This window comes from Siniperca chuatsi, linkage group LG8, assembly GCF_020085105.1.
Source record: "Siniperca chuatsi isolate FFG_IHB_CAS linkage group LG8, ASM2008510v1, whole genome shotgun sequence".
NCBI lineage: Eukaryota > Metazoa > Chordata > Actinopteri > Centrarchiformes > Sinipercidae > Siniperca > Siniperca chuatsi.
This window is the reverse complement of record NC_058049.1, coordinates 3,307,629-3,334,202: the sequence shown is the minus strand read 5'-3', so window position 1 is coordinate 3,334,202 and position 26,574 is coordinate 3,307,629. Positions and strand designations below refer to the sequence as shown.

At 39.2% G+C, this 26,574-nt stretch overlaps 1 protein-coding gene across 2 annotated transcripts; it reads left to right on the top strand.

Annotated features, from left to right (window-relative positions):
- The first annotated feature begins 255 nt into the window (after positions 1-255).
- Positions 256-26,574, top strand: sparc (secreted protein, acidic, cysteine-rich (osteonectin)). 2 transcript variants are annotated; one of them, XM_044206205.1, is made up of 10 exons: positions 257-400; positions 14,008-14,073; positions 14,479-14,532; positions 16,818-16,905; positions 19,383-19,504; positions 20,512-20,632; positions 22,903-23,036; positions 24,069-24,217; positions 25,075-25,223; positions 26,138-26,574. In XM_044206205.1, the coding sequence occupies exons 2-10, from the start codon at positions 14,017-14,019 to the stop codon at positions 26,164-26,166; spliced, it is 903 nt and encodes a 300-aa protein (XP_044062140.1). In that variant the 5' UTR covers positions 257-400; positions 14,008-14,016; the 3' UTR covers positions 26,167-26,574. The 2 variants fall into 2 exon arrangements, with proteins under 2 accessions (XP_044062141.1, XP_044062140.1); XM_044206206.1 differs by lacking the exon at positions 14,479-14,532 and having other exon boundaries at positions 256-400.

The window sequence follows — 26,574 nt, the reverse complement described above, 5'->3', positions numbered from 1 at the left end:
ATTTGTATTGTTTTATTTTATTATTTTATCACTATTCTTGTGTTGTTTTGAAATGTTCTTTTTAGTGTGATAATTTAAAAGGGGATTGAGTATTTTTTTTTGCTTATCTTCAGCTCTACACATCAAACAGCCAGTGAAGAAACTGCTAGAATTAGTTTTCACACCAAACTGCAGGTTCCAGGAGCAGAGAGTTAACATTAAGCCCCACCTACCAGGGCAGGAAGAGTGAGGGAGGGAGGGAGGGTGTAATGGGAGGTTTGGGTGACGGGGGGGGGTCTGTGTCCTATCTGGGACGTCCCACTGGAAATGTCTTCTGTGTGAACTGCTGAGGCTGTTAGATCGTCCAGGGCCCGCATACTGCTGACTTCTCTTCTGGTGTCCCTGCTCTGCTAAGCTAAAGGTAAGAGCACTCACTCTGCACAGCATCTCCGGACTCTGTCTATCATTTATCACGTGCCACTGGTCTGGAGTGACTTCAGCAATGTGTAGCTGCTCTGCAGAAGAGCGAAGGGGGGAGAGAACCATCAAAGTTGGCAGGAACTTAATGACAAATTTAGGTTTTAGTGTGACAGTGTAATCATGCTATAAAACTTCACTTTCATGTTTAAGTAAGTTTGCTGAAGTTGAACTTTTAAATGCAGATTGTTTTCTCACATTTCTTTGTCAGTTGCAATAAATCAAGTAAAATATGCTGTTTCATTTTCTGCCAGTTTGACCAAAGTGAACCAAGCAGCAAAAACTTTTCTTCTCAAAGTTTAGCGCACAGTTTCCCTGCTACAATCTCAAAATTCAATCCAGTAATGAAACACTTGATTACCTGCAACAGATTCTCCAGCAACTTCCAGCATTGCTGTCGGTGGTAATTTCTCAATTTTATTTTTAAACTTACTTTAAACTCACTTTAAAATGACTGACATCTGGTTTAAAAGGCAACTACTGTGGCCTCAAACATCAGTGAACAATCTCCTCTGTCACTACTGCTAAAACTACTGCAAGGGAAATCACTCCCTGCAGGTAAACAAGCCGTGATTATGAGGATTCATTCTCTGTGGAGGTATTGTGTGCCACATCGGCAATAGGAGGAGGAGGAGGAGGATGGTGGTGGTGGTGGTGGTGGGGTTACTGGGCGTTAAAGCTTGGGGGAGGAGGGAGACACAGGCTGATATGCTGTTTATTTTTTTTGTTTAGTCTTATCCTAGTGGGTTGATTATCTACTGTCAAATAATTAATGTTTTGTAAAACGATGAATTCACTGTCAGAGTTTAGTCTAGATGCAGAAACTGCTGTCTCTTTGTTTTTGGAGAATTCACAGTTTTGTAAATGGACTTCTACAGGGTTTATCTCTGTGAAAAAGTTGTGAAAATAAAGTAACTAAACAGAAAAAAAGAAAGAAAGAAGGGAGCGATGATGAGGAGGAGCGGGGGTGGATGGGATTCCAACAAAGCCTGATTGAGCAATGGGAGCCTTTCTCTGACAAATATCTCTCCTTCCCTTCCTCCCTGTCGCTCTGCCTCCCTTCATCCCTCTGTGACTCCCCCTCTCTGATTACTCCCATGTAAAGGAATGCAGGTTGCCATGGTGATCAGTTACCAGCTGTTTAAAATGCTCTGTTAGTTAGTTCAGATGCCTTCAAGTGTCGGGACGTCACTCATGCTCACCCACAGGGAGAGGGATTAGCAGAAAAAGGCCGAAATTCGTGCATACTTTGGGTGATTGTTGGTCTGGAGCTGTTTTTCATAGTTTGTACTGGGGCCCTTAGTTTCAATGGAGAGAAATCTTAATGCTACAGCTAGCGCCATAAGTAAATGGTTTTCCCAGTTTGGTGTGGAAGAACTTGACCTCAACCCCATGCAACACCTTTGGGATGAACAGGAACACCGACTGTGAGCCAGACCTGATCACCTAACATCAGTGTTGGACCTCACTAATGCTCTTGTGTCTGAACGGGAGCAAATCCCTGCTGCCAGGTTAAAATTCTGGTGGAAAGACTGAAACTAGAAGAGTGGAGGCTGTTAAAGCAGCATATTAATGTCTGTGTTTTTGTAATGACATGTTTAATAATCACATATGGCTGTAGTACTTAGTATGTTAGTGCGTAGTAGGGGTTGGGCGTGCCGGTTGTTGAAAACTGATTTTATAAACCTGCTTTAGTAATCAACAATCGACTAAAAGAGACGAAGACATTAAAAGACATAGAGTGCTGCATTTAAAGTCCCCCTCCGGGCAAAAAATGTGTTTTGCTTATTGTTCCTTCACTTGGATATTTGCCCTGTGCAGGATAATGCATGTGCAGAGTTTAACACGTGTACGTACGAGATGATTTCGTGACATCACAGCTAGTTTGGAAGCCAGTCATGGGCCAGTATGCAACTTACACAAGTGTGATGTGGAAAGCCTCCAGTGCACATACACTGAGAATAAACTTTACAGTGAAGTAGGAGACATCTTGTGTCCAGCAAATGAAATGTTGCATATTCATAGATTCTGGATTTTTCAGATATAAGGACGAGATGTAATTGAACCATATATATCTTTAAACAAGCCTGATTTCGAAGTTGCTTTTACATTTTTGTTTTAGCTTTATTGACATTTCTTAGTTGTTATATAAAGCAGATATTCTGTATCTGCTTGTTCCAGCCCTTTATTAACTATGCCATATGATGCTACTATTGAGTAAAATATTCAACTCCAAGACACCATGTTTATTTCAGGTTGCATGGTTAAATCAAGTGGAAATATTCCAGATGTTTCAGCATCGTTGAAAACTAGAATTTCAAGTTAAGTCATAATTCCTCAGACTTTTTTCTTGCACGTTATTTCAGTCAAATCTGACGCGATACAGAGTCCTCCTGCTCTGAAAAGACATTATAATCTCCAGTCTTTTCCTCACCCCTCACACTGAATTACACGTTTAAAAGACTATTTAAGAAAGACAAATGTTATCGTTGCTCCTTGATTCTAAATGAAGTTCTTGTTGTACGTGTTCGTCACACCTGTCGAAGATTTTTCTGAGCTGTCTTTGGGAAGACTGAAGGACAATGTGTCTGGATTAGTGAGGTAGAGACAAAACGTCTCTGGCTTCTTAATTGTTGAGGTGGCAGGTCTGGACCGAAGTAGGAGGAGGAGGAGGAGAAGGAGGAAGTGGAGGGGAAGGGGTAATGGTGTTGGAGCCAGCTTGGGAAATATTGGGCCAGCTTGGCGATCTCTAGAAAAGCACTAATCCCCCGGCAGGAAGGAAGGATTGTGCTGCTGTCTGGGCTCGATGTGGAGAAGAAAAACCCGGAGTTTAGAAGTGAATGAAAGAAGGAAGGAAGAAACAGCAAGACAAAGAGATGATGAGGCACAGACAATTAAGGAATAAAAACCAAAAAAGATCAGGAAAGAAAGAAATAAGGAGAAATGTTAAGAGGAATGGAGATATAGAAAGAAAAAGGAGAGACAAATTAAAAGTTTAGGTAAGACATAATGGAAAGACAGCAGAAAAATAAAACAGATACAGATAATGGAGCAAAAGCCAGGCAGACTGGGAGATGGAACAAGACAAAGGCCAAAACAAATAAAATACAATACAATAAAAGGGAAAGAATTAAAAAATGGAGACAGGAGAATAGTAGAATTGTGAACAGAAGGAGGAAAGACAAACAGACATGTGAGTTTAATGAGAGACAATCAGGGAGAAATGTGACTCAGTCCTGTTGAGATGGAAAAAGCTCAGTTGCTTCAGATTTTTGTCTGAGAAACAATCTGACTGAAAGAAACAGTGATGTGACTAACTTAGGTTAAAGATGTGACCTGCAACATGCTTTTGTTTTTGATTTGTCTCCATTTTTGGTGCTCCTTCTCCTTGGGTATCCAGCTGAATAACTTTCTCTAGGTAGCATTCATTTCTCTGTCTATTCAGCCATTACAATTCATGCTAACTCCACAGTTCTTCCATTTATTTTAAACCAGAACTGCAAACACATCACTTCCTGTGTGGCAGCTGGAAGCAAGCAGACAGTGAGTGTTAAGAACAGCTGATTGAAATGTTTTTCCTGAGCTGGTTGAATGACTGTTATTAGTGGTTTAAGTGCAGCAAACGCTACATTTATATAACAGTGTTGTTTATTATTGCATTTTTCTCTGAAGCTTGAATTATTGCCACAATTATAAGACTATAATGATCAGAATTTTTTTTAAATGTCTAAGTGATTTTTTACACCGACTTGCTGGCTGGCTGCCATACTGACCACATAAAGTAGATGCTTCTGGCCTCTTGCAGTGTACAGACAACAAAAAGACTGAGATAGGTCACTGGAGATGACAAAAGTAATTTCACAGACTTGCACCGAGGAGACTTTGACAGATAACATCTAAAAACAAAGATTTTGGTTGTTGAACCTTTATCTTTTCAGAGAGGCAGAGGAGGTCTGATGAAAGCAGCATCAAGATGTACAAAAGCAGCTCCATACTATTAACAGTAATAACAATAATGTAAAAAGTCACATAGAAAAGAGAGAGCAAGGAGAAAATCAAAGTGCAATTGAAGCCAAAGCATCATTTTCTACAGTGGTTCACTGAAAGACTCAATACTCTGAAATGAACCAAATTGTCATGTCCGGTGATTGAACAATATGTGTTTGGCTTTTATTTTGCTGAGATGCAACACAATATTTTTGGCCTCAAACCACAGTAGAGAACTCGGAGAGAAGACATGAAAAGACAGTGCTGAGGGAAACTGGCTCAGAGCAAACTGTTTACGTCTAAAGTAAAGTGAAATTCTGTGGAAAGAAAGAAACAGAGGAGCTGTCCTGATGAAGGCAATTGGGGGAAGGGAAAAGCCAAGTCAAAGAGGTCAGGTGACAAGAAACTCAGGTTACATATATCCTGACTTTTCTTCTGCTTTTCTCCACTCGCCTCTTCTTGTTTGTGCCCTTTTGTGCTCAGAGTTTCCTGAGTGATAGGGATGACTGGTGGTCTCTCTGAAACTACTATTTGTCCAGGCAACTTAAAGCCCCCCCCCCTGTACTCTATAGAGAAAAATTTAATTTGTCAGGTGTCATATTGCTAGTTGAGGAGGTAGCTTGGATGGGAGGGGCATGATATTTTAACAAGAAACGAGCTGCTGCAGGTCGCTAAGATTGACATTTTAATGGACCATTTTTCAGAATTCACTTCTGAAAAATACATGTAAGCAAATTATTAAAGTCACAGGACTAGTAACTGATAGTCTGCAACGTTTCTTATGTATAAGCAATCATTTTTTGCTTGGTCACTCTTTGATCATCTTTCGTTTTTTTGACTGATTGTGTTCAGGGCCCGAGGTTCTGACATGGCATATTCATAGTCTGCAGTCAGTTTAAAGGATAACACTGAATGACATGCAAAGAAAAAACTGGAAATTTATTTTATCCTCATGACAAGTATTGTTGGTGCAGTCAGAGCCCGAAATAGCTTATGGTCCCGTGCTGCAGGACATTACTGTCTCACTTAAAAGAGCCTTACACTTACATTTTAATCTAATCACTTCTTCTATCCTCGACACATTAAAAGTCTTCCAGCGATTCAGTTACTACAATGACCAGTTTTCTGGAAACTCTGCTTTTTCTGAACGCTCTGATATATTTGACTTAGCATCTAATAATATGGAGGTCTCTGAAAACCAAGCCAACGTTGATGCCTCACGTTAGTCAAAGTCCATCATTCAAGGTAATTAAACCCAAACTGAATGCCTATAGTGCTATATTGTCAATGCACAATACGTTTAACCCTCACAAACAAACTGTCTTGAGTTGTTCGGAGACGTGAATGTGTGTGAGTCATAAACACGGTAATCTTTTCCATCCCATATGATGTGAACGCTGCATAAGCACTTCACCACCTAGTAAATCTAAAGAGTTGTTGAATTTCAGTGACAGCTTAATATTCAAAAAGCACAACAAAGTCAACTGGAATAACTCAGGGAGTGAGAACAATTTTTGTGTATACTTAAACTCTGACAGAGTGGTCAGTATGACATAACTATTTTGTTGTACTAATGGAATTAATGCGTTGGAAATGTACAATAAGGTGATAAACAGTTCCTGTTTGAACTGATGCACACCACGTGGCCATTATTTAAGAGTTTACCATCTGTCACTCGAATTTATTAATTAGAGTTTTCAGTTTCTGACAGTATTTTTGCTAACTGACCGCAAAGGGCTTTAGAGAGGCTTGACTGAAAGACTCAAATCTCTTGACAGGGTTTCTAACACCTGTTTGACCTTTTGCACTCCTGTTTGGTCCCCAAAAAATCATAAAGACCAAATGGTGGAGGCCGTCATAGAAGAATCTTCTTCCTCGTCTTGCTCATATGGACGGAGAACATTTCTTCTTTGGGAGCTGATAAAAAATGTTGATGAGATTCCACAAAACACTCAACCAGCATCAAGTTTCAAGTGTAATTAGAGCTGACAAGTGACTGCTGAGAGACTACAACCCGACTGATACAGGATCGCCTCAGGATGAAAAATGCTTTGAAAGACCAACCACACCATTGCAAAATACTTAAGAAGAGTCAGGTTCTCTAATAATACCACCATGTTTTTATGTGGAGTTTCTTTCTCTTCTGCTCTTTTAGACATCTTGGCATTGTAATCCTTGACAAATGGAGGCAGAAGAGTCGTCAATGAGAAATGATGAGAAGGAAACACTGTTAAATCCTCATCTTTTACAGCTGTAACATCTGCATTTTACATACTGTACAGCATTTCATAAACCTGAGATTTTAAAGGTATTTCATTAACCTTTAAAATCACAATAGTCCCCTGTCTACAGAGCTCAATAAAGACAGGAAATCACTCTTCATTCCCAGAGCCTTTACTGAATATTTGCCTCTCACAGTCCTTTGCATGCCGGTGTTGTTTGTCTGCACTGTTTGCTGGCAGACAGGCTGCTACAGGTTGTTTTTCCAGGCCTCCAAACCCACCTGTTATGTCACCGAGGAGACGAAGAAAGAATTCCTCTAAGTCTGCGCCCTTTAAAGAGCATCTGAAAAAGAGACTGAAGCTGAGAGAGAAAGTGAGGGAGATTTCTGTATTAGCAGCAGTTCCAGTGCAGGCTGTTTTGCTCCATAGCAAGTTTACACTTGCTTACTTAACTAACCTACTAAATTAAATACATTTGAGGAGAAAAAGGGCCCCTTTATGAGCCTGAAGTTCCCTTTTAGCCTCGGCCCTGTTTGATTATGAGAGCAGCTTTCCAAATAAAATAATTTGTTTTGCTGTTACGTCAGTCCGTCCAGCCTCCTCTTTCCTGTCAAGCGAAGCCGATTGACTCTCTGACCAAACAGGAATATGTTAAAGCGGACATACGACGGGAACATCGTGTCCCTCCAAATCAAATACTTACTCCACACTTTTTGGAGATGAGACCTGTTTTTATTTCCCCCTCTTTGCGATCACATTAAGCTCTCACTCTCAGTCAGACACGCTACTCATATGTATCAGAAGTTTTTTTTACAAAATGTCCCGTCAGCTGAACACCTTGTTTTTTTGTTTTGTTTATTTAGCTCAGCTTTTTCAAAAGTACAGAGAAGTTTCCTTGTGTGCAGGTTATTTGGAGACGTCACTGTCTGCGTCCTCTGCCAGGGTTTCTGTATTTTTCCACGTCCAAGCCTACTTATGACTTCTCATCTCTTGGACCTTCATGAACAGTGGTCACCATTGTCAAAGTCCTGCCTTGACTCTGCATTAAGCACTGAAAGATTTGTATTTTCCTGACAGGTGGAACAAAACAGTGCAGCAATAATCATGTTGCTTTTTTCTCTCTCTTGCATAAAGCTACATCAGAAGCAGTAGTTCAGGATCATCTCTTGTTTTCCTACCCTCAGCTTTCTGCCAGTCTGGGACTCAAACCATCTTCCTTTTTATCACAATTTTGTTTTTTTCTAACATCTAAGGTACAGACACCCACATCTACAACAGCCATGCAGATCCATGATGTGATTTAGTGTCTAGATTAACAGAACTGAGAAAAATCCAAGAAAAACACCGCTGTAAAACCTGTTAGATGTAGTTAAGTTTGTAGTTTTATGTTGCATTTTCTATATATGGAGGGCCAGAAAGGACATTTCATGTGGGGGTTTTTTTTCATTAGAAACTGATTTCATGCTCTTGATGTAGTGCGTCTAACTCTGCATTGTGCTGTGTAAATTCTCTCTGTGCCTGCGTAACACCATGAACAAAAGTCATGAAATACATGCTAGCCAACATGGTCTCACTCTAGCATCACAAGCTACATGGCAGCCTTGCTACACACATGCCTTGACAAACTTCCCTTTTGATTAATAGATTTATGCATGACAATAACAATACATTTCCTTTAAATTTGTTAAAAGTAACTTAGCATCACATATACAGCAGAAAGCTGGGAAGTAAACAAAGAGACAATGTGTGCCTTCTCAAGAAAAGTCCAGAAAGCAGGAAATATAACAACGGAACCTGTACCCTTCAAAGTAAAAGGCTTAAATCATGTCGAATTTTATAGGGATTTACAATGCCCTGTTCATAATTTAGTGCAGCAACATCACACTAATGCATTTGCATTACAATGTTTTCTAACTGATTGATTCATCACAAAATAGGCTATTTCGCCTGTGTTTAGATCTTGACACAAAATGGTGATTTGTGATTTTGGCATAATTCTATGATCTCAACACAACAAGTTATTTAAAAAGTTAAGATGTTAAGATTACAACACAACTGCTTTGTAATCGCAAGAAAGAAAAATAATGATATTAGCTTAAAAAGTTATTTCTGTACTGTCACCAAACTGTGTGAAACTGTTTCAGCCTTGAGAGTTTTCTCCAAACAGTGACAAAACATAAAAGTCTGGATAAAGAAACTGTTAAAAGTCAGATACATGTATGACTGATGTAAATTGGGAGACTTTTTCAAATGCTACCATATAAGTTAGTGGTACAGTGTAAGCAAATATGGTCGTTGTAGTTGCAGTTTTGAAGTGTATCACTGTAGGAGGACAAGGCTCTCACGTTCCGAGGGTTTCAACTGATGATAAAACATGTACAAACTTGCTCTCAAGAAAGAATGCTACATCTTCTACAACTGGATTACAGTACATTTCAAACACATCAGTCATTTCTGAACATGCGTTTTGACTATTTTTAGGGTGACAACAGAAGAAAAATGTGCCCACAGGCAAACAGTCAATATATCTTTGTTGTGCAAATGACAGAACGTTCTTGTGTTGCTTGAGGGTTCGTCAAACAACACATGTCAACACCCTCCATCTCTGGTCCACTGTATGCAGAGTTTACCCTTTTCACTGCATCTGTGCAAATATGTCGCCCTATTCAGACGCTTCGTGTCAAGAGGCCCTCCTGCGTTTTTCAGGACACCCGGCAACTAGCCAAGCGAAATGTATTCCTCCACCCCCAAAATGTCAAATCCAGTTTCCCTCTAGGCGATGTCTTTGAGAGCCATGCCATTCATCTCCAATTCCATCGTTTCTGAGTTGATAATTGCTGCACATGAAAGAAAAAAGTGAAAGATTCTCCAAAGTTTAATGTTCCAAGAGGAGATTGGATCATTTAGTTTTATTGATTTATTGTTGGTTTAAACCTGCTTCCCTCTTATTCGAGGTGCAGGAATTCCAACTATTCTCAGCCCTGTTTTGTAAATCTTATTATCCCCCGCTGATCTCCTGCAGCATTCAGTATATTGTACAGAACTGTGTCAGCTCACTTCAGTCTCTTGCCCTGCATGAGGAATTTCCCTCACAGCAGAGTAAAAACTCAACAGAAACAAGAGATACAGTCTGTTGTTGTGAGGCAAATTCCTGTTCTTTCTGATATCAAGCCGAAAAATGCAAACAACAACATAAAGGAAACAGGGTGAATGAAATAACAGTAAGGACTTTTATCTTTACAGTCGGCCTCCTGAGACACTTAAACTTACCCCTGTATGTCCTTTGATGGACATGGGGGATAGAGGTAGTTTCTGGATGTCTGGGTGAAACAGCTGACTTCATGGAGAGGGAGATAGCTAATAGAGAAAGAGGGAGGAAGACCAAGCAATGTCACACTTCATTACCGAACAAAGAAGCCCTTGTTTAGTCCCTCAGACGAGACATGATAAAGGAAGAGAAGCTGGGATGGAGAAAGCGTTTTGAGACCCCAACAATGGATGCTCAGATCAGATGGAGAGGAAGAAAGATAGACAGATAGGGGACTGATGGGGACTCTGCTCTCACGACATCCGCATCTCATAGGAAATTTGTACCTTTCTACATTAAAATAGCATATTTTCCATGTGATTAGATGAAAAAGAACCTGGCATAGCGTGTAAACTGCAATAATTGCGCTAGAGGAAACATTAAAGAGATAATTAAAGTGATTACAATTGATCCTGAGGGGGACATGAATGTGTGTGCCAAGTTTCATGGCAATCCATCCAATAGTTGCTGAGATAATTCAGTCTGGAGCAAAGTAGTGGACCGACCAGCCGACCGACTGACTGACATTGTCATCCATAGAGCCACAGCAGTAGTCTTTCTTAAAATACACATTTTAGCTTATCATAGATGAATTGGGAATGATAATACCAATAAATAAAATTACAAGTTTAAAATTCCCTATTTATTGATATTGATATTTATTCATACCTCTATTACTGCTGTGCAATATCCTCCGTCTCATTATAATCCTAATAAGCTACATTTAACTTGACAGTTCATGCACTGTTACCTTATACCGTATTATTATCATCAACCGGTAAACCCACTTTGTACTTCACACTTATTTTATTTTATACTTATACCCACTTGGTACTTAATTTATTTTCTGACCTGTATTATAGTGTATTATATTTTTTGCTTAGTACTTCTATTCCTGTGTGCACTGACGTGATAGCGAACAGCTGTAACAAAAGAGTTTTCCCTCGAGAATCAATAAAGTATTTCTGATTCTGATTCTGAAAATATCAAAGTTACAGTATATTTAAAGGAGCTATATGTAAGAATTTAGGTTTAATACATTCAAAAATGAACTAAAATTATCAACAGAATGTGAAGAAATCACAGTAATGACGTTATGTCATAGATGTCAATGTATTGTGTTGCAGAGATATCTACTGAAGTTAGCATGCTAACCAGCCATCCTCAGCCCGTCCTGTCTCGTAATACCACTTTGTACCTCAAGATGTGATAGTGAGTCACTGTAGCGTCCAGTCTGCCCTCAGTCCAACAACACAGAGATAGTTTTTTTGCCGGGTTTGGCTCCTGGCACCCTGGGGCTGACCCCGCTCAGGCCTCTGGAGGTGGGCGCTGACTGATGCTGACCTCTCTTCCTCTCCCACTTCATGCCTCTCCTGAACCCTGTCTTTGTTGTCCCTGGAGTCAGAGTCCTGGTCGGAGTCGCTGTAAATCAAATTGTCAAACTGGCCTCTGTGGGTCTCGGATGCTGTGTTTGGTCCTGGTCCGACCGTGTGTACTGGGAGGCTGCTCAGCCCGGTTCCCTTGCCTGCTTGCCCGGCTCTGGTTCTGGTGCCCATTCCAGCGCTGCTCCAGACCAGCATTCCCCGCTCGGTCTACCCCGGCCCGGGCCTGAAAACCTCCTCCTCCCAGCTAATAGGACCACTAGCTGCTTGGCTAACTGAGCTAACTAGCTAACGGCAGCTACAGTTAGCATTTAGCGGTTACTCTGGTGATATGCTGCCCCCTATCTGTTTGGAACATGAATTCAACAGGTGGCCAATTCTTACATATTGTACCTTTAAGGTTAGAAACAGTGTTGTCGTGACATACTGTAGTTTGTCAACTAGAGAGTACTGAAAAGTTATTCTTTCAACTGTGCATCCTCCCACTCAATACATATAAGACTTTCATAACCAAATTTTTGGGTCAGTTAACAAAAATGTTTGATTATGTTAAAAACAGCTAGTGGCCAATAGATTATCAGAGTTTTGTAAACTATCAAATTATGATATTATTATCGGCCTTACAAATACAGTGCTGGTTGGGCTTTAATTGGTAGTGATATTATGAAAAACACGGCTGTCACTTTTTGTAGCCAATGATTTGAAACGTGTGCTCCTTTGAGAATATATATGAGGTGGCATTACTGTAATTTGTGTGATAATATGTTGCTCACATGGAAAAGGTTTTCTTACTCATGCTGTGATTCTGTGGTTGATGTAGAGCAGGTCAACACATGCCACATAGGAAAATCTAATATTACAAGCTTGTAGGTGGAGACTTTTATCCAAATCACCTCATATCACTATAACTATTATACAGATGGCCCCAGTGGGGATTGAACCTTGGTCCACCCATCCAACTACCCAAAGCACACATCAGGGTCAGATTCTTACATATCTGTCATGGGTTTACAAATGTAAATATGTGTTTAGCAAAGCTTTATGGCCTGGTGGAAATATGAGGTGTTAAAGTAAGCTGCCTCAGGTCGTGGAAAAATGTTGCTGTGGTAGTGTACATAAAGACAGTAGCTGTTTATACGCCTGTTTCCATCCAAATGGCAGAAAGATAAGTTGTTACAGTTGTATTTCTGAAGCCTAATTTAGTGCAATCAGCCACTGTGCTCGCTCTGATTTACGCTATGAGAGAAAATCCCTTTCAGTGGACAGAATGATGTTCTGGGACAGTCTTTTCAACAAAACCACAAGCAGACAATGTCAACACGAGCTGCCAGTAAACAAAGCAGACACTGTGGGTTTTGTTTGGGAAACTAGTGAGCTTCCATTAGTCTGCAGAGAGAGTTGTGTTACATGTTGTGTCCAGATGCTCTTGTTGTCTTCAGAAAGACTGCAGGGCTTCATGAGAGTAGGGTTGGTTATTGTTTAGACTTTATCAGCTAATTCAGATTCAGATTCTTATAGATCCTGGTCTTATGAAATCCTAGTACTGATTCTTCACATTTTATTTGAGTAAATGAAGAAACTAAAATATAGAGAAAGTAAAATAAACTATTGTACTTTCAGCAGATTCAAGTCTTGAAAGATTAGGTATTTTGTGATCCTTGTTGGTAAAAAAGGTGAAATAAAGAAAACAAAATATTTTGGCAATGTTGCAATGAACAAGTTGAATATTGTCTATTTTATGCTTGGCATTTGCTGATTCTTGGGCCTTGTGACTAGAAGGGGAGGCTTCAAAACTACTACATTCTTACACAGTGCAATACTACTAATACTGCTATTACTACTAAGAAGCGGGCGAGTTGCAAAGTGCTTAACAAAAGCAAGTAAATCAGAAAAAAGTATACATCAGAGTAAAATAAAATGATTGAAATGATTGAAAATTACAGTGATTAAATTTCACTGTATCACTGTTCTCTTTTGTGATGTTTATAGTCAGACTTCTGGGCTGACATGGTGATATACTAGACAGCAGATCCACATTTCATTCCAGAAATTGATAAGCAGAATTGAAAAGCAAATTTCTATATTAATCAGTAAAATTCTTATAAATTTGGAAACTGTTATAATTCAGAATTGGTTTTTGATACTCAAACCCACCTCTACGCTTCATTTAGTATTTAGGTGTTCATAAAGGAACCCTCTGAGGACCCCCTGTGGTTGCAAAATTGCAATAATCCTAATTTGTTGTCCTTTCATGATTAAACACACTCAATAAATTAAGATGCGTTTCGTTTAGGGACAATATTTCTTGGTTCAGATTGGGTAAAAGGTACCACACCTAAAGGATATTGAATGATGTTATTTTGGAATTCTTCATATGCAGATGATGAAAACTTATCATTAGAAACACTTGATATTGAAACACGTGAAAGGAAGATAAAATTATACTTTGTTTCATCTTCTGTTGTCTCAGAGTGACTCCTCCTCGTCAGGTCTGCTCAGTGCTGCGTGCTGATTGCACTCTATCAGGAATAATCTAAAAAATTACAACAAAGCAATCATAAAACTAGATACAAGTTTATGTGGCTTTGCTTTTTAATAGTTTCTGTTTGTGTGAATACGGTCGGTACACCTGTCGCTCTGTTTGTCTCCACAGACTTTGAAGATGAGGGTGTGGATTGTCTTCGTCCTGTGCCTGGCTGGCCACGCCATGGCTGCTCCTGTAAGTCATACTGTGTGTGTGTGTGTGTGTTCTGCTTTTGTCTTCACGAGCATGTTCCTCTCTTTGTGTGTTTTCCTGAGTGTTTCTCCACCTTTCTCCTTTCCTGTGTGATCATCAATTTACATGTGGGAGTGTGAGTTTCCATGTATGCGCCGTGTGTGTGTGCCTGATAATGGTGTTTTCCTATCCAAGTGCAGTTCCTGTGTATATCTACTTGTGGGTGTGTGTGTTCTTATTGCAAGTCCGTGAAGATTAAATGTTTGCTTTCCTAAACTGAGTTGCTCCCCTGCGTGTACTCTGTAGCTGTGTGTGCATGTGCATGAAGATTGTTTTTCTTTGAGCACCCACAAGTGTGTGTTCATGTGCAAGAGATATAACGGTTTAATGTGTGTGTGTGTGTCCCAGACTGAGGAAGAGCCTATCGTGGAAGAGCTGGTAACTGAGGAGCCAATTGTTGAGGTCAGTCCAGCTGTTCATCGTGTTTGAGAGAACACTAGTCATGGTTTTCCTGAAAAGTCCTTAAATGCCTGGAGACATCTGACATTATGTAAACTAAAGGCCTTAAATAGGTGTTACATAAGTAATATCTTAATCAACCTGAAACAGATACAAATATGATTTTTTTTTCACAATAAGATAGCTACTGGAGCTAATTAGAGGAGATTCACTAGACGCGTCTTTTATTCTTTTGTCACTCTTCCAACACGGTAGCTTGTCTTTTGTTGAGGTGATTTTTTTCTCACTTCTCTCCAAAACATTTTGTGGCTGGCCTGCAGGTACAGAGTCTGAACTATTTCACTATTCTGGTATAATACGTTGACTGTAGTACTTACCTTAATTGTGTGCACACAGTTTTCTTGTGCAATGAGGGATTATGAGCTCACTTTCACCTCCAAATAAAGTAGATAAACGGATAAACTGTTGGCTTCTTTACAAGCTGTCTGATCGTCTCGCTGCTTGTGTTTCTTGCCTTTTGGACTAGACAAGTCATTGTGTTCCCAGATCTCAGCAGTTACTTTGGTGTGTACAATGTCATCATGATTGATAGAACTGATGACAAAACTACAAAAATAAGACCCAACTTGTAATAAACAAGAATGATCCTTTAAAATTTGCTAAGCTCTGTTTTGTTTATACTGGCATTGCACTGATTTTTTTTGGGGAAACTCGACACAAATACTTCTGCTCTCATCTGAGTTTGATTTGGCATCTGTGATGTGTTTCCTGAGCCAAGCAGCTGCTCAGAGAGATGATCTGATCTGTGATGGAGCTCTGGGGTTTTGACATTGCAGCCAAAGAAGTTCAGTGGTATTTGTTCATGTGACAGTGGTGGCGACTTCTCCTGTGAATGCCCACAGCTGAATTACTCATTTATTCAGCCTGTGAAAGAATTGATCCATCACAGAATAATTTAAAACTAAATGCACGTAGTGGAAATTAAACTGAACAAAGGCAAAAAACAAAAACAAAATTCCTGTGTGTTTACTGTACTTGATAAATTGTTTGATTCTGATTCTGCCAACAGACGCCTCTAGAGATCTGATATCCATCATGATGCCACCATGTTTGAAGGGTTACATTCCCAACCCTTTTTGACTTTTTAACCCTCATAACAAGAGTTGTGAGCAGTGCAACTGAGGAGTGTCTTTATTCTTCGTAGAATGATTAAGTTATACTGTAAAAGGCAAAAATTTGAAAAAGTCTGAAAAACATGAACGTAATTTTTTTTGTAACAGAAATATTTTTTATCGTTTATCTCGTGTCTTTAATCATCTGGTGACCTCTCAGATTTGTCTTGGGACTTGTTTTAGGGTCCAGATCTCATGATTAGAATCTGAACAGTTCTCAAGTTTAGCAAAGCTGCATCATCTGTAAGAAGAGCAAGATATTTTGTTTTGCAGCTGACGTGAAAGTCCCTGATGTCAGTTTGTTCCACTAGAGCTTAATCTGTTAATGGTGGAAATCCTAGATCTGGATATTTACCAAAATCTAATCAATCTGTTCACCAAATTCCACCCAAATCCATTTGTTACCTCTGAGGCTTTTGACAAATCTTTCCAGCAAACACACACGGATGAAAACACGAAATCCTTCCAGCTCCCGCCACGATTTTGCTTTATTAGGAGAGATAAATATCCCTCTGTTGAAAAGGAGTTACTTTTCTAACAGGGCACAATGTCCTTCAAAACCCACTGTAAACAATACTAAACCACGTTGGAGTGAGCCTTTATGAGAACGGTTTATCGTTTGCTGCTCCAGAGGTCCAGTGGGACCAGAGATCCCACAGCTGTTAATTTTAGCCGTTCAGCCCACCAGCCGGTCAGGAAGCCATTGCCTTTTTTCATGGCTTCACCACATGTGGAACCAGCTGCTTGTTATTGTTGGATATTATGGTCTCGCTGCTCCCAGACTCCGTTTGGCCTTCAGGGAGGAACCTTCTTTAGTGGTGACGTTTAAACTTTTTTTCAGGAAAACCACGGATATTTAAGCGGTTTGGTTTAAGTGGACGTCATGCAGAAATAGACCTGAAGACTGTTGCACGGAAATCATCTGCTAGACCAAATTCAGAAAGTGCGAAAAAAACAAGAAGCTGGCTGTTAGCAGTTTCTTTCTTCACACAGACTTTCGCTTCCAGTCACACACTCTGATCACTTTGCACCCCAGACGAGATTAAATTCCCGTGCATGTGACTTATAAACCCTTAGCTGCTTACAGTCTGACCTCTGACCTCTCATGTTCCACAGGAGACCGAGGTGGGGGCCAACCCAGTGCAGATTGAGGTTGGAGAGTTTGACGAGGCCATTGAGATTGTTGAAGACATTGTTGCTGAGAGTAAGTTCACAAACACACACGCAAACTTGTTTTTGTCACTTAGGATAACATTGCATTGACTTACACTTCCCAGAAGACTTACCCTTAACCATAACCACATCAACCATAACCCTATCCTTAACTAAAAATCAAGTCTTAACCCCAAAAGTTAATGGTTTACCTTGTGGGGACCAGAGTTTTGTCCCCATATTGGTAGTTAGTCCCCAAAATGTGACTGTGTGAACATATCTATATTTAAAAGACTGAGCCACAAATTTAGCCCCACAGTATTTTATTTAGTGTTTTAATGTTTTATGCTTTAAGTATTTCATTTTTATTTTATACTATTTGTATATGTCCTGTTTTTTATACACAATATTACAGAAATACAGTACAAGTACAAGCAATTATTCCCTTACCTTTTTAATTTCTTCTTTACACAACATAACACACACAAATGCAACAGTGTAACATGTTTTAATAAGGAATACTTAAAGCAGCTATACTTGATAATTTTATAATAACAATGTATAAAATATCAATGTGAAAACAATATGTCAATCTGAAAGGGATCACTCGTATGATGAACTTACAGAGAATTATCACCTGAATCTGCAGCTCCCCTCGGCTTTATGGAGCTTTACTGTTTTGGTTCACTCTCACTGCTCGCAAAAAGAGAGTGAATATTGGACTTAGGTTCATCAGGCGGCCAAATGACTGCAAATGAATAATAATGTTGCTCCATAACGCTCCCAAGTGCCCAAAAAATTGTTTCAGTAAAAGTAAAACAATCAAGTGTCAAAATGTAAATAATTAACAAAATTCTGTTTGTGTTTAATCAAAAAAGAAAAAAAAGAGCCAGCCTCAGTAAAGAAATAAAAGATGATTTTTTTAAGTGACAAAAGTAACAAAAGTAACAAAAGTAACAAAAGTAACAAACGTGGAAGAAAATTGTAAAGGTGTAAACATACATTTTATTTCCAATATATAGTGAAGTAAAAGTGAAAGTTGTCAAAAAAAAAACTTCATACACATGTACATAACTGTGGCACACACTCATATGTACATTTAGAGTTACCTGACCTCAAATGAAAAGCTGAAGTCAAACTTCCATAAATCCTTTAGATTGAGAAGGTTCAGTGACTCCAGGGATAAAATGTGTCATGTTTGTTGCCTCACACACCGACCTCCTCTGACAACATTTCATTCAGCTGCATTTCGCTCCTCTGCCCTCCAGCTATACAGTATCTTGGTTGCAAGGTTTAGGGAAGCCTCAGACTGGCGAATCAAACAGCCATAATAACAGACTGCCTTATTCTGTGAGGAGACGGCTGTAATTAGATTTCCACCCTGCTTTAAGTAGCAGTTCAGACCAGTAACTGAGCCACAGGCAACACCAGCAGCAGGAAAACAGTCCAACTGTACAAAATGTACAGGATGAGATATTTTGCTCTGCTTGTGCAGTGAAGACGTACTCATATCCTTTACTTCCGTTAAAAGTAAAAAATACCATGATGAAAAAATGTACTCCATTTTCACTTCTCACTTACCTGGTGGGATCTACCCATGCAATAATAAAATCCACCACATTGGAGATACATAAAGAAGGAAGGACAGAGGGACAGAAGGAATAAAGTATGGAAACATGGAAGGACGAAAGGAAGTGTTATAGCTTTCCTCATGTTAAATTAATTGTCAAAGAAATGCAATAAGATCAAAGAGTAGCACAATTATTATTTCTCACTTTCAGAAACAATATGGAAATATATCGAAATGGTACATTTTAAGCGCTCGTCACTGAGTCTTTAACCAATTAGGGCACAAATACTGTATCGTCAAGCATGTACCTATGTCTCTATTCCTGCTTCTTTCAACTCTAAAGGAACAATTATTTACCAAAAGGACAAACATCATATTTTGGTTCCAAAATCCCCTTTTCAAGAGGTATAGATTTGAGGTTTGTGGTCCCAACGACATGTGATTTTATAGGTGAAATTTATCTTAAAATTAAAGAAAACAAATAATACAACAGTTTGGCTTTTGCAGTCAGAAATGTCTGTGCACATTTTAGCACACTTAAAGCACTATAGTCCCTTTAAGTACAGAAACTAAACTACAACGCCCTTCTGCTCTGCTCCTGTCCAACTGTTTGGTTTGTCTTCCACCAGCATTTTTCCATGACTTCTGCTGTTTTCCATGGAGCAGCATTTTCAGGACTCTAATGTTCTTTTTAACCGAACAGCAGCTAAAGCCAGGCACAAACTCTTTGATGACAGGTTTATTGTTTATTTAGTCATTTTGCTTATTAATCCTCTCATACATGAATGATTTTATTTGAGTTTTCTTTTGGCAAACTGCACTAAAGGACTGGAAAGTATTTGTGTCTGGATTGGGTCGTGGCGTCTGTTTGGCCTGTTAAATCCGTGTTTCAATCCGGAGCCATTTCCTGAGAAATAGACTGTAACTCTTCTTCTGTATCTGTGCTTTTTTTCTCGCAGACCCCTGCCTGAACCACCACTGCAAGAAGGGCAAAGTGTGTGAGGTCGATGAGAGCAACACCCCCATGTGTGTGTGCCAGGACCCCTCCACCTGCCCTGCTACTGAGGGAGAGTTCGAGCATGTGAGTTCGAATCAGCCCAACGTTTCTTTAAATTCGTATTTATTCTGCGACTGAACTCGTCACAGAGGATCCGGCCCATTTGTCAAATCTCAAAAACGACAGAACACATTTTGATGATATTAGGTGAAAAGTTAGACCACGGACCACGGACGATATAAATACATTTTGGTGCATACAAATAGTGCCACCGCTTGGCCATTTATAAAGCACTTTTCACGCACATCTCCTGTGAGTGGAATTTCTTGGACTAACACTTATCTATTCATATAGATCGCATCCATTTCGACCTGAACAGATGTTCAACCATGTTGAACTTTTTTACAAAATGATGACAAAAACAGTGTTTCTATTCCTGAAAACTGTCATAATGCACAATCTAAGGACCCACATGCAGAACACAAGGAAGTGGTATTTGGATGAGGTAGCAACTGTCTTTTATTATATACTGCAAGCAAACACTGGGGGATCTGAGCTCTTCCAGAGAGGCAAGGGCAGAACAGGGAGACAACATGGAGTCCACAGTACAGGCAAGGTCCAAGGAAACAAAAATCAGTGCAGGAACAAAGCACAACCCAACAATGAACAAACCCCAGACTAACCCCAGACTAACCCCAGACTAAATACACTAAGGTAAGGGAGACAACGAGACACAGGTGCAAACAATCAAGGCGGGGCCAACACTCAAAACTGGAGGGAAAGCAAACAAAGACAGGAAGTAAAGCCACAAGACACACGAGGAGAGGAGCACGCTACAAAATAAAACAGGAAACAGGACAAAACCTCAAACTATGACAGAAAACAACATGTTTAAATGACACATTAAAGTAGTTAAAGTTAGTTTGTGAAGCACAGTTAAAAGCAGAGACACTAATCTCTTTGTTAGGAGTTTGATTGTCTTAGGAGCTCAATGCTAAACATTCATATAACTACCACAGCATTATAATTTGTTTTGCATGCAGCCATTTATGAAATATCATCATAGAGAACTCGTGTGTTTTCCTTTTCAGGTTTGCGGCACCGACAACAAGACCTACGACACCTCTTGCCACTTCTTTGCCACCAAGTGCACCCTGGAGGGAACCAAGAAGGGCCACAAGCTGCACCTCGACTACATCGGACCCTGCAAATGTGAGCGCTCACACTTACAGTCAATGTTGATTGAGTGATTCCTAAAGCTGTTGCTGCTCCATTTCTGATTCCACAGCTCTGACTAAACACTTATATTTTAGATGGAATCCGAAATTGACAGTATATACTAAGTAGGCCCATAGTGCAGCTCTGTAAGCCTCTGAATCAAGCTGAGAGTCTCATGAAAGTGGTCAAAACTCCTGAACTAGTTTAGGCGATTTGGTAGAGGATGCATTTTTTTGGGTGGAGACCTTTTTTCTAACAACCTTGCAGTACAGTCAGCGAGGACATTTTTAGCCCATGTGTCCCTAGTGGGAATTAAACCACTAACCTCTCCAAAATACTAATTAATAGTGTTTGGGAACTATTGTATTGCAAATACAAACTGATAACACTAAGAGTGAAAGGTAAAAGATAATTAATATTATCTCTTGTCTGAGATTTGGTAACTGATTAGAAATTATTAACAGCTCGATAAAGACTAAACTGTACTTATTTGAATTATTTAGACCGAGTCATTGAGTAAATGACTCTTTGGAGAGTGTGTTGCCTCCACCCTGGACACGCCCGTCTCACAGGGGCCAGACGTTGATGTTGGCTGTGGGGAAAAAACCTCTTTCATCAAATGAGGCAGAAAAATACGCACCTCATAATCTGAAAGGCCATTGCTTGTATTTTAACCTGTTTGCAGTTTTACACCTGAGATATAAACAAGTTGTGCTGTGAAGGTGGATCATGGGAGCCTGGGACAAGTCAATCTTTCAAGGGAGAGAAAAATTCAACTTTAAATCAACAAAAAACAAGTAATTAAACAACAAATATATTTGAAATGGATAAAAAGACAGAGTGCTCCCACAAGTTACTGGACACACGTGATTTGTGGTATTTATTAAATGTATATATCTTAGTAATACAAATGAAGCGCTGATCCACCAATATGCAAATAAAGTGCATCATCTCCGAGCTAATTGAAAAACACTGACGTCTGAAATCTGTCTCTGAACTCAGATCCTTTCAAAGACAAAAAAAAAAATAAAAAATGGGACTGAATGTGCAGACGCTCCTTTGTCAGACCAAAAGCACTGGAAACTCATCATCATTCAATGAAATTGTTAATCCACCACAGCCATGAAGGGTGAGTGGGAATTAGAGCGAGCACACAGACTGAAGACCGCGATGCTTCATGGACAGATTCTACAAAAGAAAGTAATAGAAGTGCATCTCTTCGTTTGTTTGCACACTTTGTTGTTAGGAATACAGCAGATTTTAAGGAAATATGACGGAAAGCCAAATATTCACCGTTCTGCCTTTGTTTTTTGTGTGTGCAGATGCTCTTCAAGATAACTTTAGTTGCAATTTATGAATTTTCATTCTTCTCATTCTTGTTTTGTTTTGACATCATGTGGTTTCTGATGTTCATCTGTTTACATCTGAGAGATAAGATGTGTTCCTGAGTATTTTGTTCCTACTCATCTGTATGATAAAGAAGCCGAAGCTAAGCTCAGCTCGCTCTGCGTACTGTTACTGTTCAGTGTCATGACTGTGCGTTGCTGTAATCGATGGGCTGTCATGTCTGGCCTGACGGCTGCAGCTCAGCGTTGGGAGGATCTGTTTAGACACGCTGGCTGCATTTCTTCTACACACACACACACACACACACACACACACACATTGTGAGGAGATGAGTTAGGGCTGAATGGTTCAAATGGAGATCAAGGTGGTGTTCAGTACACCAGAATAAAACAGGATGCAGGTTGTGATTTTGTGATATAGTGTAATAGTTCTGTAAGTTTCACTCCATGTGGGAATCTGACGTACTTTATGTCAGTGCATCTGCATTTCAGTGAATGGTAATAACAAAGATATGCTTAAACAACAACGATAAGTTTAAAGACCAGTTAAAACAACAATATGAAGTTAATCATTTCATTAACAAAACAGTAACGTTTGAAAGAACAGAACAGTTTTGTTGAAATATTGCCTGGACAAGCAGTCAGTTTCAGTTTAATAGAACTTTATTTATTCAAAATCATGTAACACGATCAGTGCTACAATAATGATCACAAGTATCATTAAATGCCTTTTAAAATAGAATGCAGGTTTTGATTTGATTAAAGCTTTATTAAGTCAATTTACCTCGGCTATTTTCAACTCATATATTCAACTGTCATGCAGTGTCTGCTTGAGGTTGGAATTTATTGCCCAATATGTGTGAATTAAAGTTAAAGGCGTCTGCTTTTATTCATGCTGACAGTGTTTTCTCTCCGCAGTCATCGAGCCCTGCCTGGACACCGAGCTGAACGAGTTCCCCCTGCGTATGAGGGACTGGCTGAAGAACGTTCTGGTGACTCTGTACGAGCGCGACGAGGACAACAACCTGCTGACCGAGAAGCAGAAGCTCAGGGTGAGTAGTCGTTTTGGTAAAGACGGATTCACAGCATACTTCCATGTTCAGGTGTTTCGGTGGTCCCACTGTAGAATGTTCCAGTGTAGGAAGTGATTTATATTTTTTTTATGTAACCTGTTGATTGTTGTAGCTGGATGTGTTGGATACATTATCAGGCCGTGGCAAACATTTTATAACATGGAGCGGTTCATTCATTTAGCACACTGCACCAACTTATACAGTAAGCCTTTAATGTGCTCTCTCAGACCTAGACTGATATTTAAAGTTGTGGAAGTTGACCAATAGTCAACAGGTATTCATAAGCTACCTTATATAGGTATGAGAAGCACATTTACATAGAGTGGAGATGCTTTGCATACAAAAGACTGAAACAGAATAAGATTTTGTTTGCTTCCAAAATTCTTTATAAGAGAAATGTCACAAATATTGAGAGATAATACCATCAAAAGTGAAGGGGAAAGATTGTTCACTGGTTCACCAGACACAGTGTGTTATTGTAAGTGTTTAAAACACACCGTTTTATGCTTGAGGTGGCTCATAAAGACTCACAAACTCTTATCCAAACAGTTTAAAAACATAATTCATTCAGACTGAGGAAATGTTTATATGACTGAAAAACACCTAAATACCAGAGAGAAGTTATGGATTTACTCTACAAGCTTTTACACTCCACATCACTCTCTACACCCATCAGAGTTGATTTAACTTTTGTAGATAATTCAGAATAGTTGAAAAAAACAACTTTTGCAAACAAGCTTTTAGGCTGATCCACGATTTGACAACAGTAGTTTTAAGATGCAAACGAAAGTGTGCAGAGTGTGAGAGAGCTTTTAGATGAATCTAATCACTGACGTGCTAATTAGATTGATTATTAAACTTAAATATTTTAAACACATTTTTGTACTTTAAGCCTCCAAATAGCAAACAATCGACATCTAAACCATGCAACAAGCCGATTAGGGGTCATTAACTGTAGTGTTAGTGAGTTTATTTTTTGGTAATGTGGAATGTGTCTGTCCCATCTTTCAGGTGAAGAAGATCTATGAGAATGAGAAGAGGCTGCAGGCTGGCGATCACTCTCTGGACCTGCTGGCTCACGACTTCGAGAAGAACTACAACATGTACATCTTCCCCGTCCACTGGCAGTTCGGCCAGCTCGACCAGCACCCCGTCGATGGGTACGTAGGGGGCCAAAAGGAGTAGTTTTATATCCAATCAGACACAGACTTATTCGGCTTCCACAACTATCTTTCATAGATGGAAGAATTGACAAAAGGTTCTGACATGGCAGAGTCAGCACGTGTAAGGTCTTGTAAACTAAAATATCTGTATTGCTCAGGCAGTGGTTGAGCTTCTGGCAGAGCTGAGAGCTGATTGGTTTCCAGTGTGGATGATGCAGCCTCTGATCTCACACCACACTGATGGATCAAACAATTCCCCAGCTGCTGTTCACTTTATAACTACTTATTCTAAAAAATGCTGATGTGGCTGCTAGACTCTAACTGCACCAGCAAGAACCTACATTTACAAGCTTTTTCCTTTTGCTTAATTTCTTTCTTAATGTACAATTAAGCATTTAACTTCACGCAGGAGATGCCTAACTCCAGTGTGGGTGAAGACAAATGCAAGTTTTTGACTGTGATATTAGAGGACAGTAAACGCGCTAAAGGGAAGGTGTTTTAAGCAGACAATGGGTGAATAATGACATCTGAAATACCTTTTCTCCAAGCAGACAGGTCATGGGTGAAGGTGATTTTCTGCATTTTGTTTTTACTTGATTACAAAAAAGTTACTTTGTGAACCCGAAATTTTAAAGCATCTTCAGTGATCATGAGACAAAAAGTTTGTCCTCATATTTTCTTATATTCAACAAACTCTGAAACCAGTTTTCTCATGATCATGGAATAATTATTTTGTGCTCACAGAGACACAAAGCTTATTTTGTAAATACAGCAGAAACACAGAAATTGACCATAGTTGCTACTGTAAAGGTTTTCCCATAGTGAATCTTGTTCTTGTGTCTGTATGCCACCAGATACCTGACCCACACAGAGCTCTCCCCCCTGCGTGCCCCTCTCATTCCCATGGAGCATTGCACCACCCGCTTCTTCGAGCAGTGCGACTCTGACAACGACAAATACATCGCCCTGGAGGAGTGGGCCGCCTGCTTCGGCATCAAGGAGCGTGAGTATCGACTGTATGCATGAAGATGATCACCAAACAACAAAAATAATGACCTTAAATTTAAATGTCGGTTTTGTAGTATCACAAAAATTGAGAAAAGCTTGTCACCGTATTTCCTGCAGCTTTAGTGAAGTTAAGCTGCAGGAAATGAAGGAGAGCGGCATCTCAGGATTATGTTTGTCATTCATTATTCTGTTGACTAAATGATTATTTATTTAGTCTAAAAAATGTGTCAAGAAGAAAGTGAAATATGTCCCTTGGTGACATCTTCAAATTTCTTGTCCAAACCATCCAAAGATATTCAATTAACTATCACAGAAAAAGAGAGAAAAGGAGCAAATTATCACATTTGAGAATATTTGGCATTTATGCTTGACAAATGACTTCAGCAGGTAATCAGTTATCAGAATTGTCTGTCAGTGAATTGTTCATCAGTACATGTCAGCTTTTGGTGTCAGTCGCTTCCTTCAGAATCAAAACATTTATACACTAAATCTGGTTGATCCCATCATTTAACCCCAAAACAGTTGTTAAAAATCCATTTTGTGTGGGGCAAATGTTTTGGATCTTAAGTTTACTTTGTAGAAATATCATATTTTTCATTTGCACATTCTTAAATACTTACTCAATAAATTCCTTAAATATTCATCATTTTAACAAACTAAAAAAAGACAGTTTTTTAAATATTTATTGTTAATTGAAATTTGGTCATCTACATCTAAAAGATGTCCAAACACTGCTACGATTTCTGCACTTTTTTGTACTTTTTGTACTTTTGAATTCATCCATAAATACTGTTAAGCACATTTCTCCTTACAAATATATTTATTTGATGTTTGGTTAAATAATTATTGCCACATCGATCAGGATGTTAATATGTGCTGATGGATGTTTTGTGTCTTTGTGTTTTCCAGAGGACGTGGACAACGACCTCGTCATCTAAACTCCTCTGAGCAGCAGCAGTATGAAAACTCCTAGTCGCTACTAACGGGACAAGGTGCTGATCCCTAAGTTAAAATAAATCACAGTAACGGTGCTAATTGCAAATTGTTTTTTTTAATTTTGTTTTTAAATAATGACCTTTTTCTACCTATACCACTAAAAAAAAATATTAGAAAAGAGAAATGTGCACAGTCTGTACTAACCATCACATGTTCATGCAACTTTGAATTCTCTTGTTTGTTGAACAAAACACCCAGATAAGAAAACTAAAGACCTCTGATGTAAATGTATGTTGTTGACAATATTATATATATGCTATGATTTGTTCAGGGCTTTAATTGGAGATCAATTTGAAACAGTATCTTGAGGAGACAAAAGTGTAAAGTCAAAAATAAAGTTTCTAAATAAA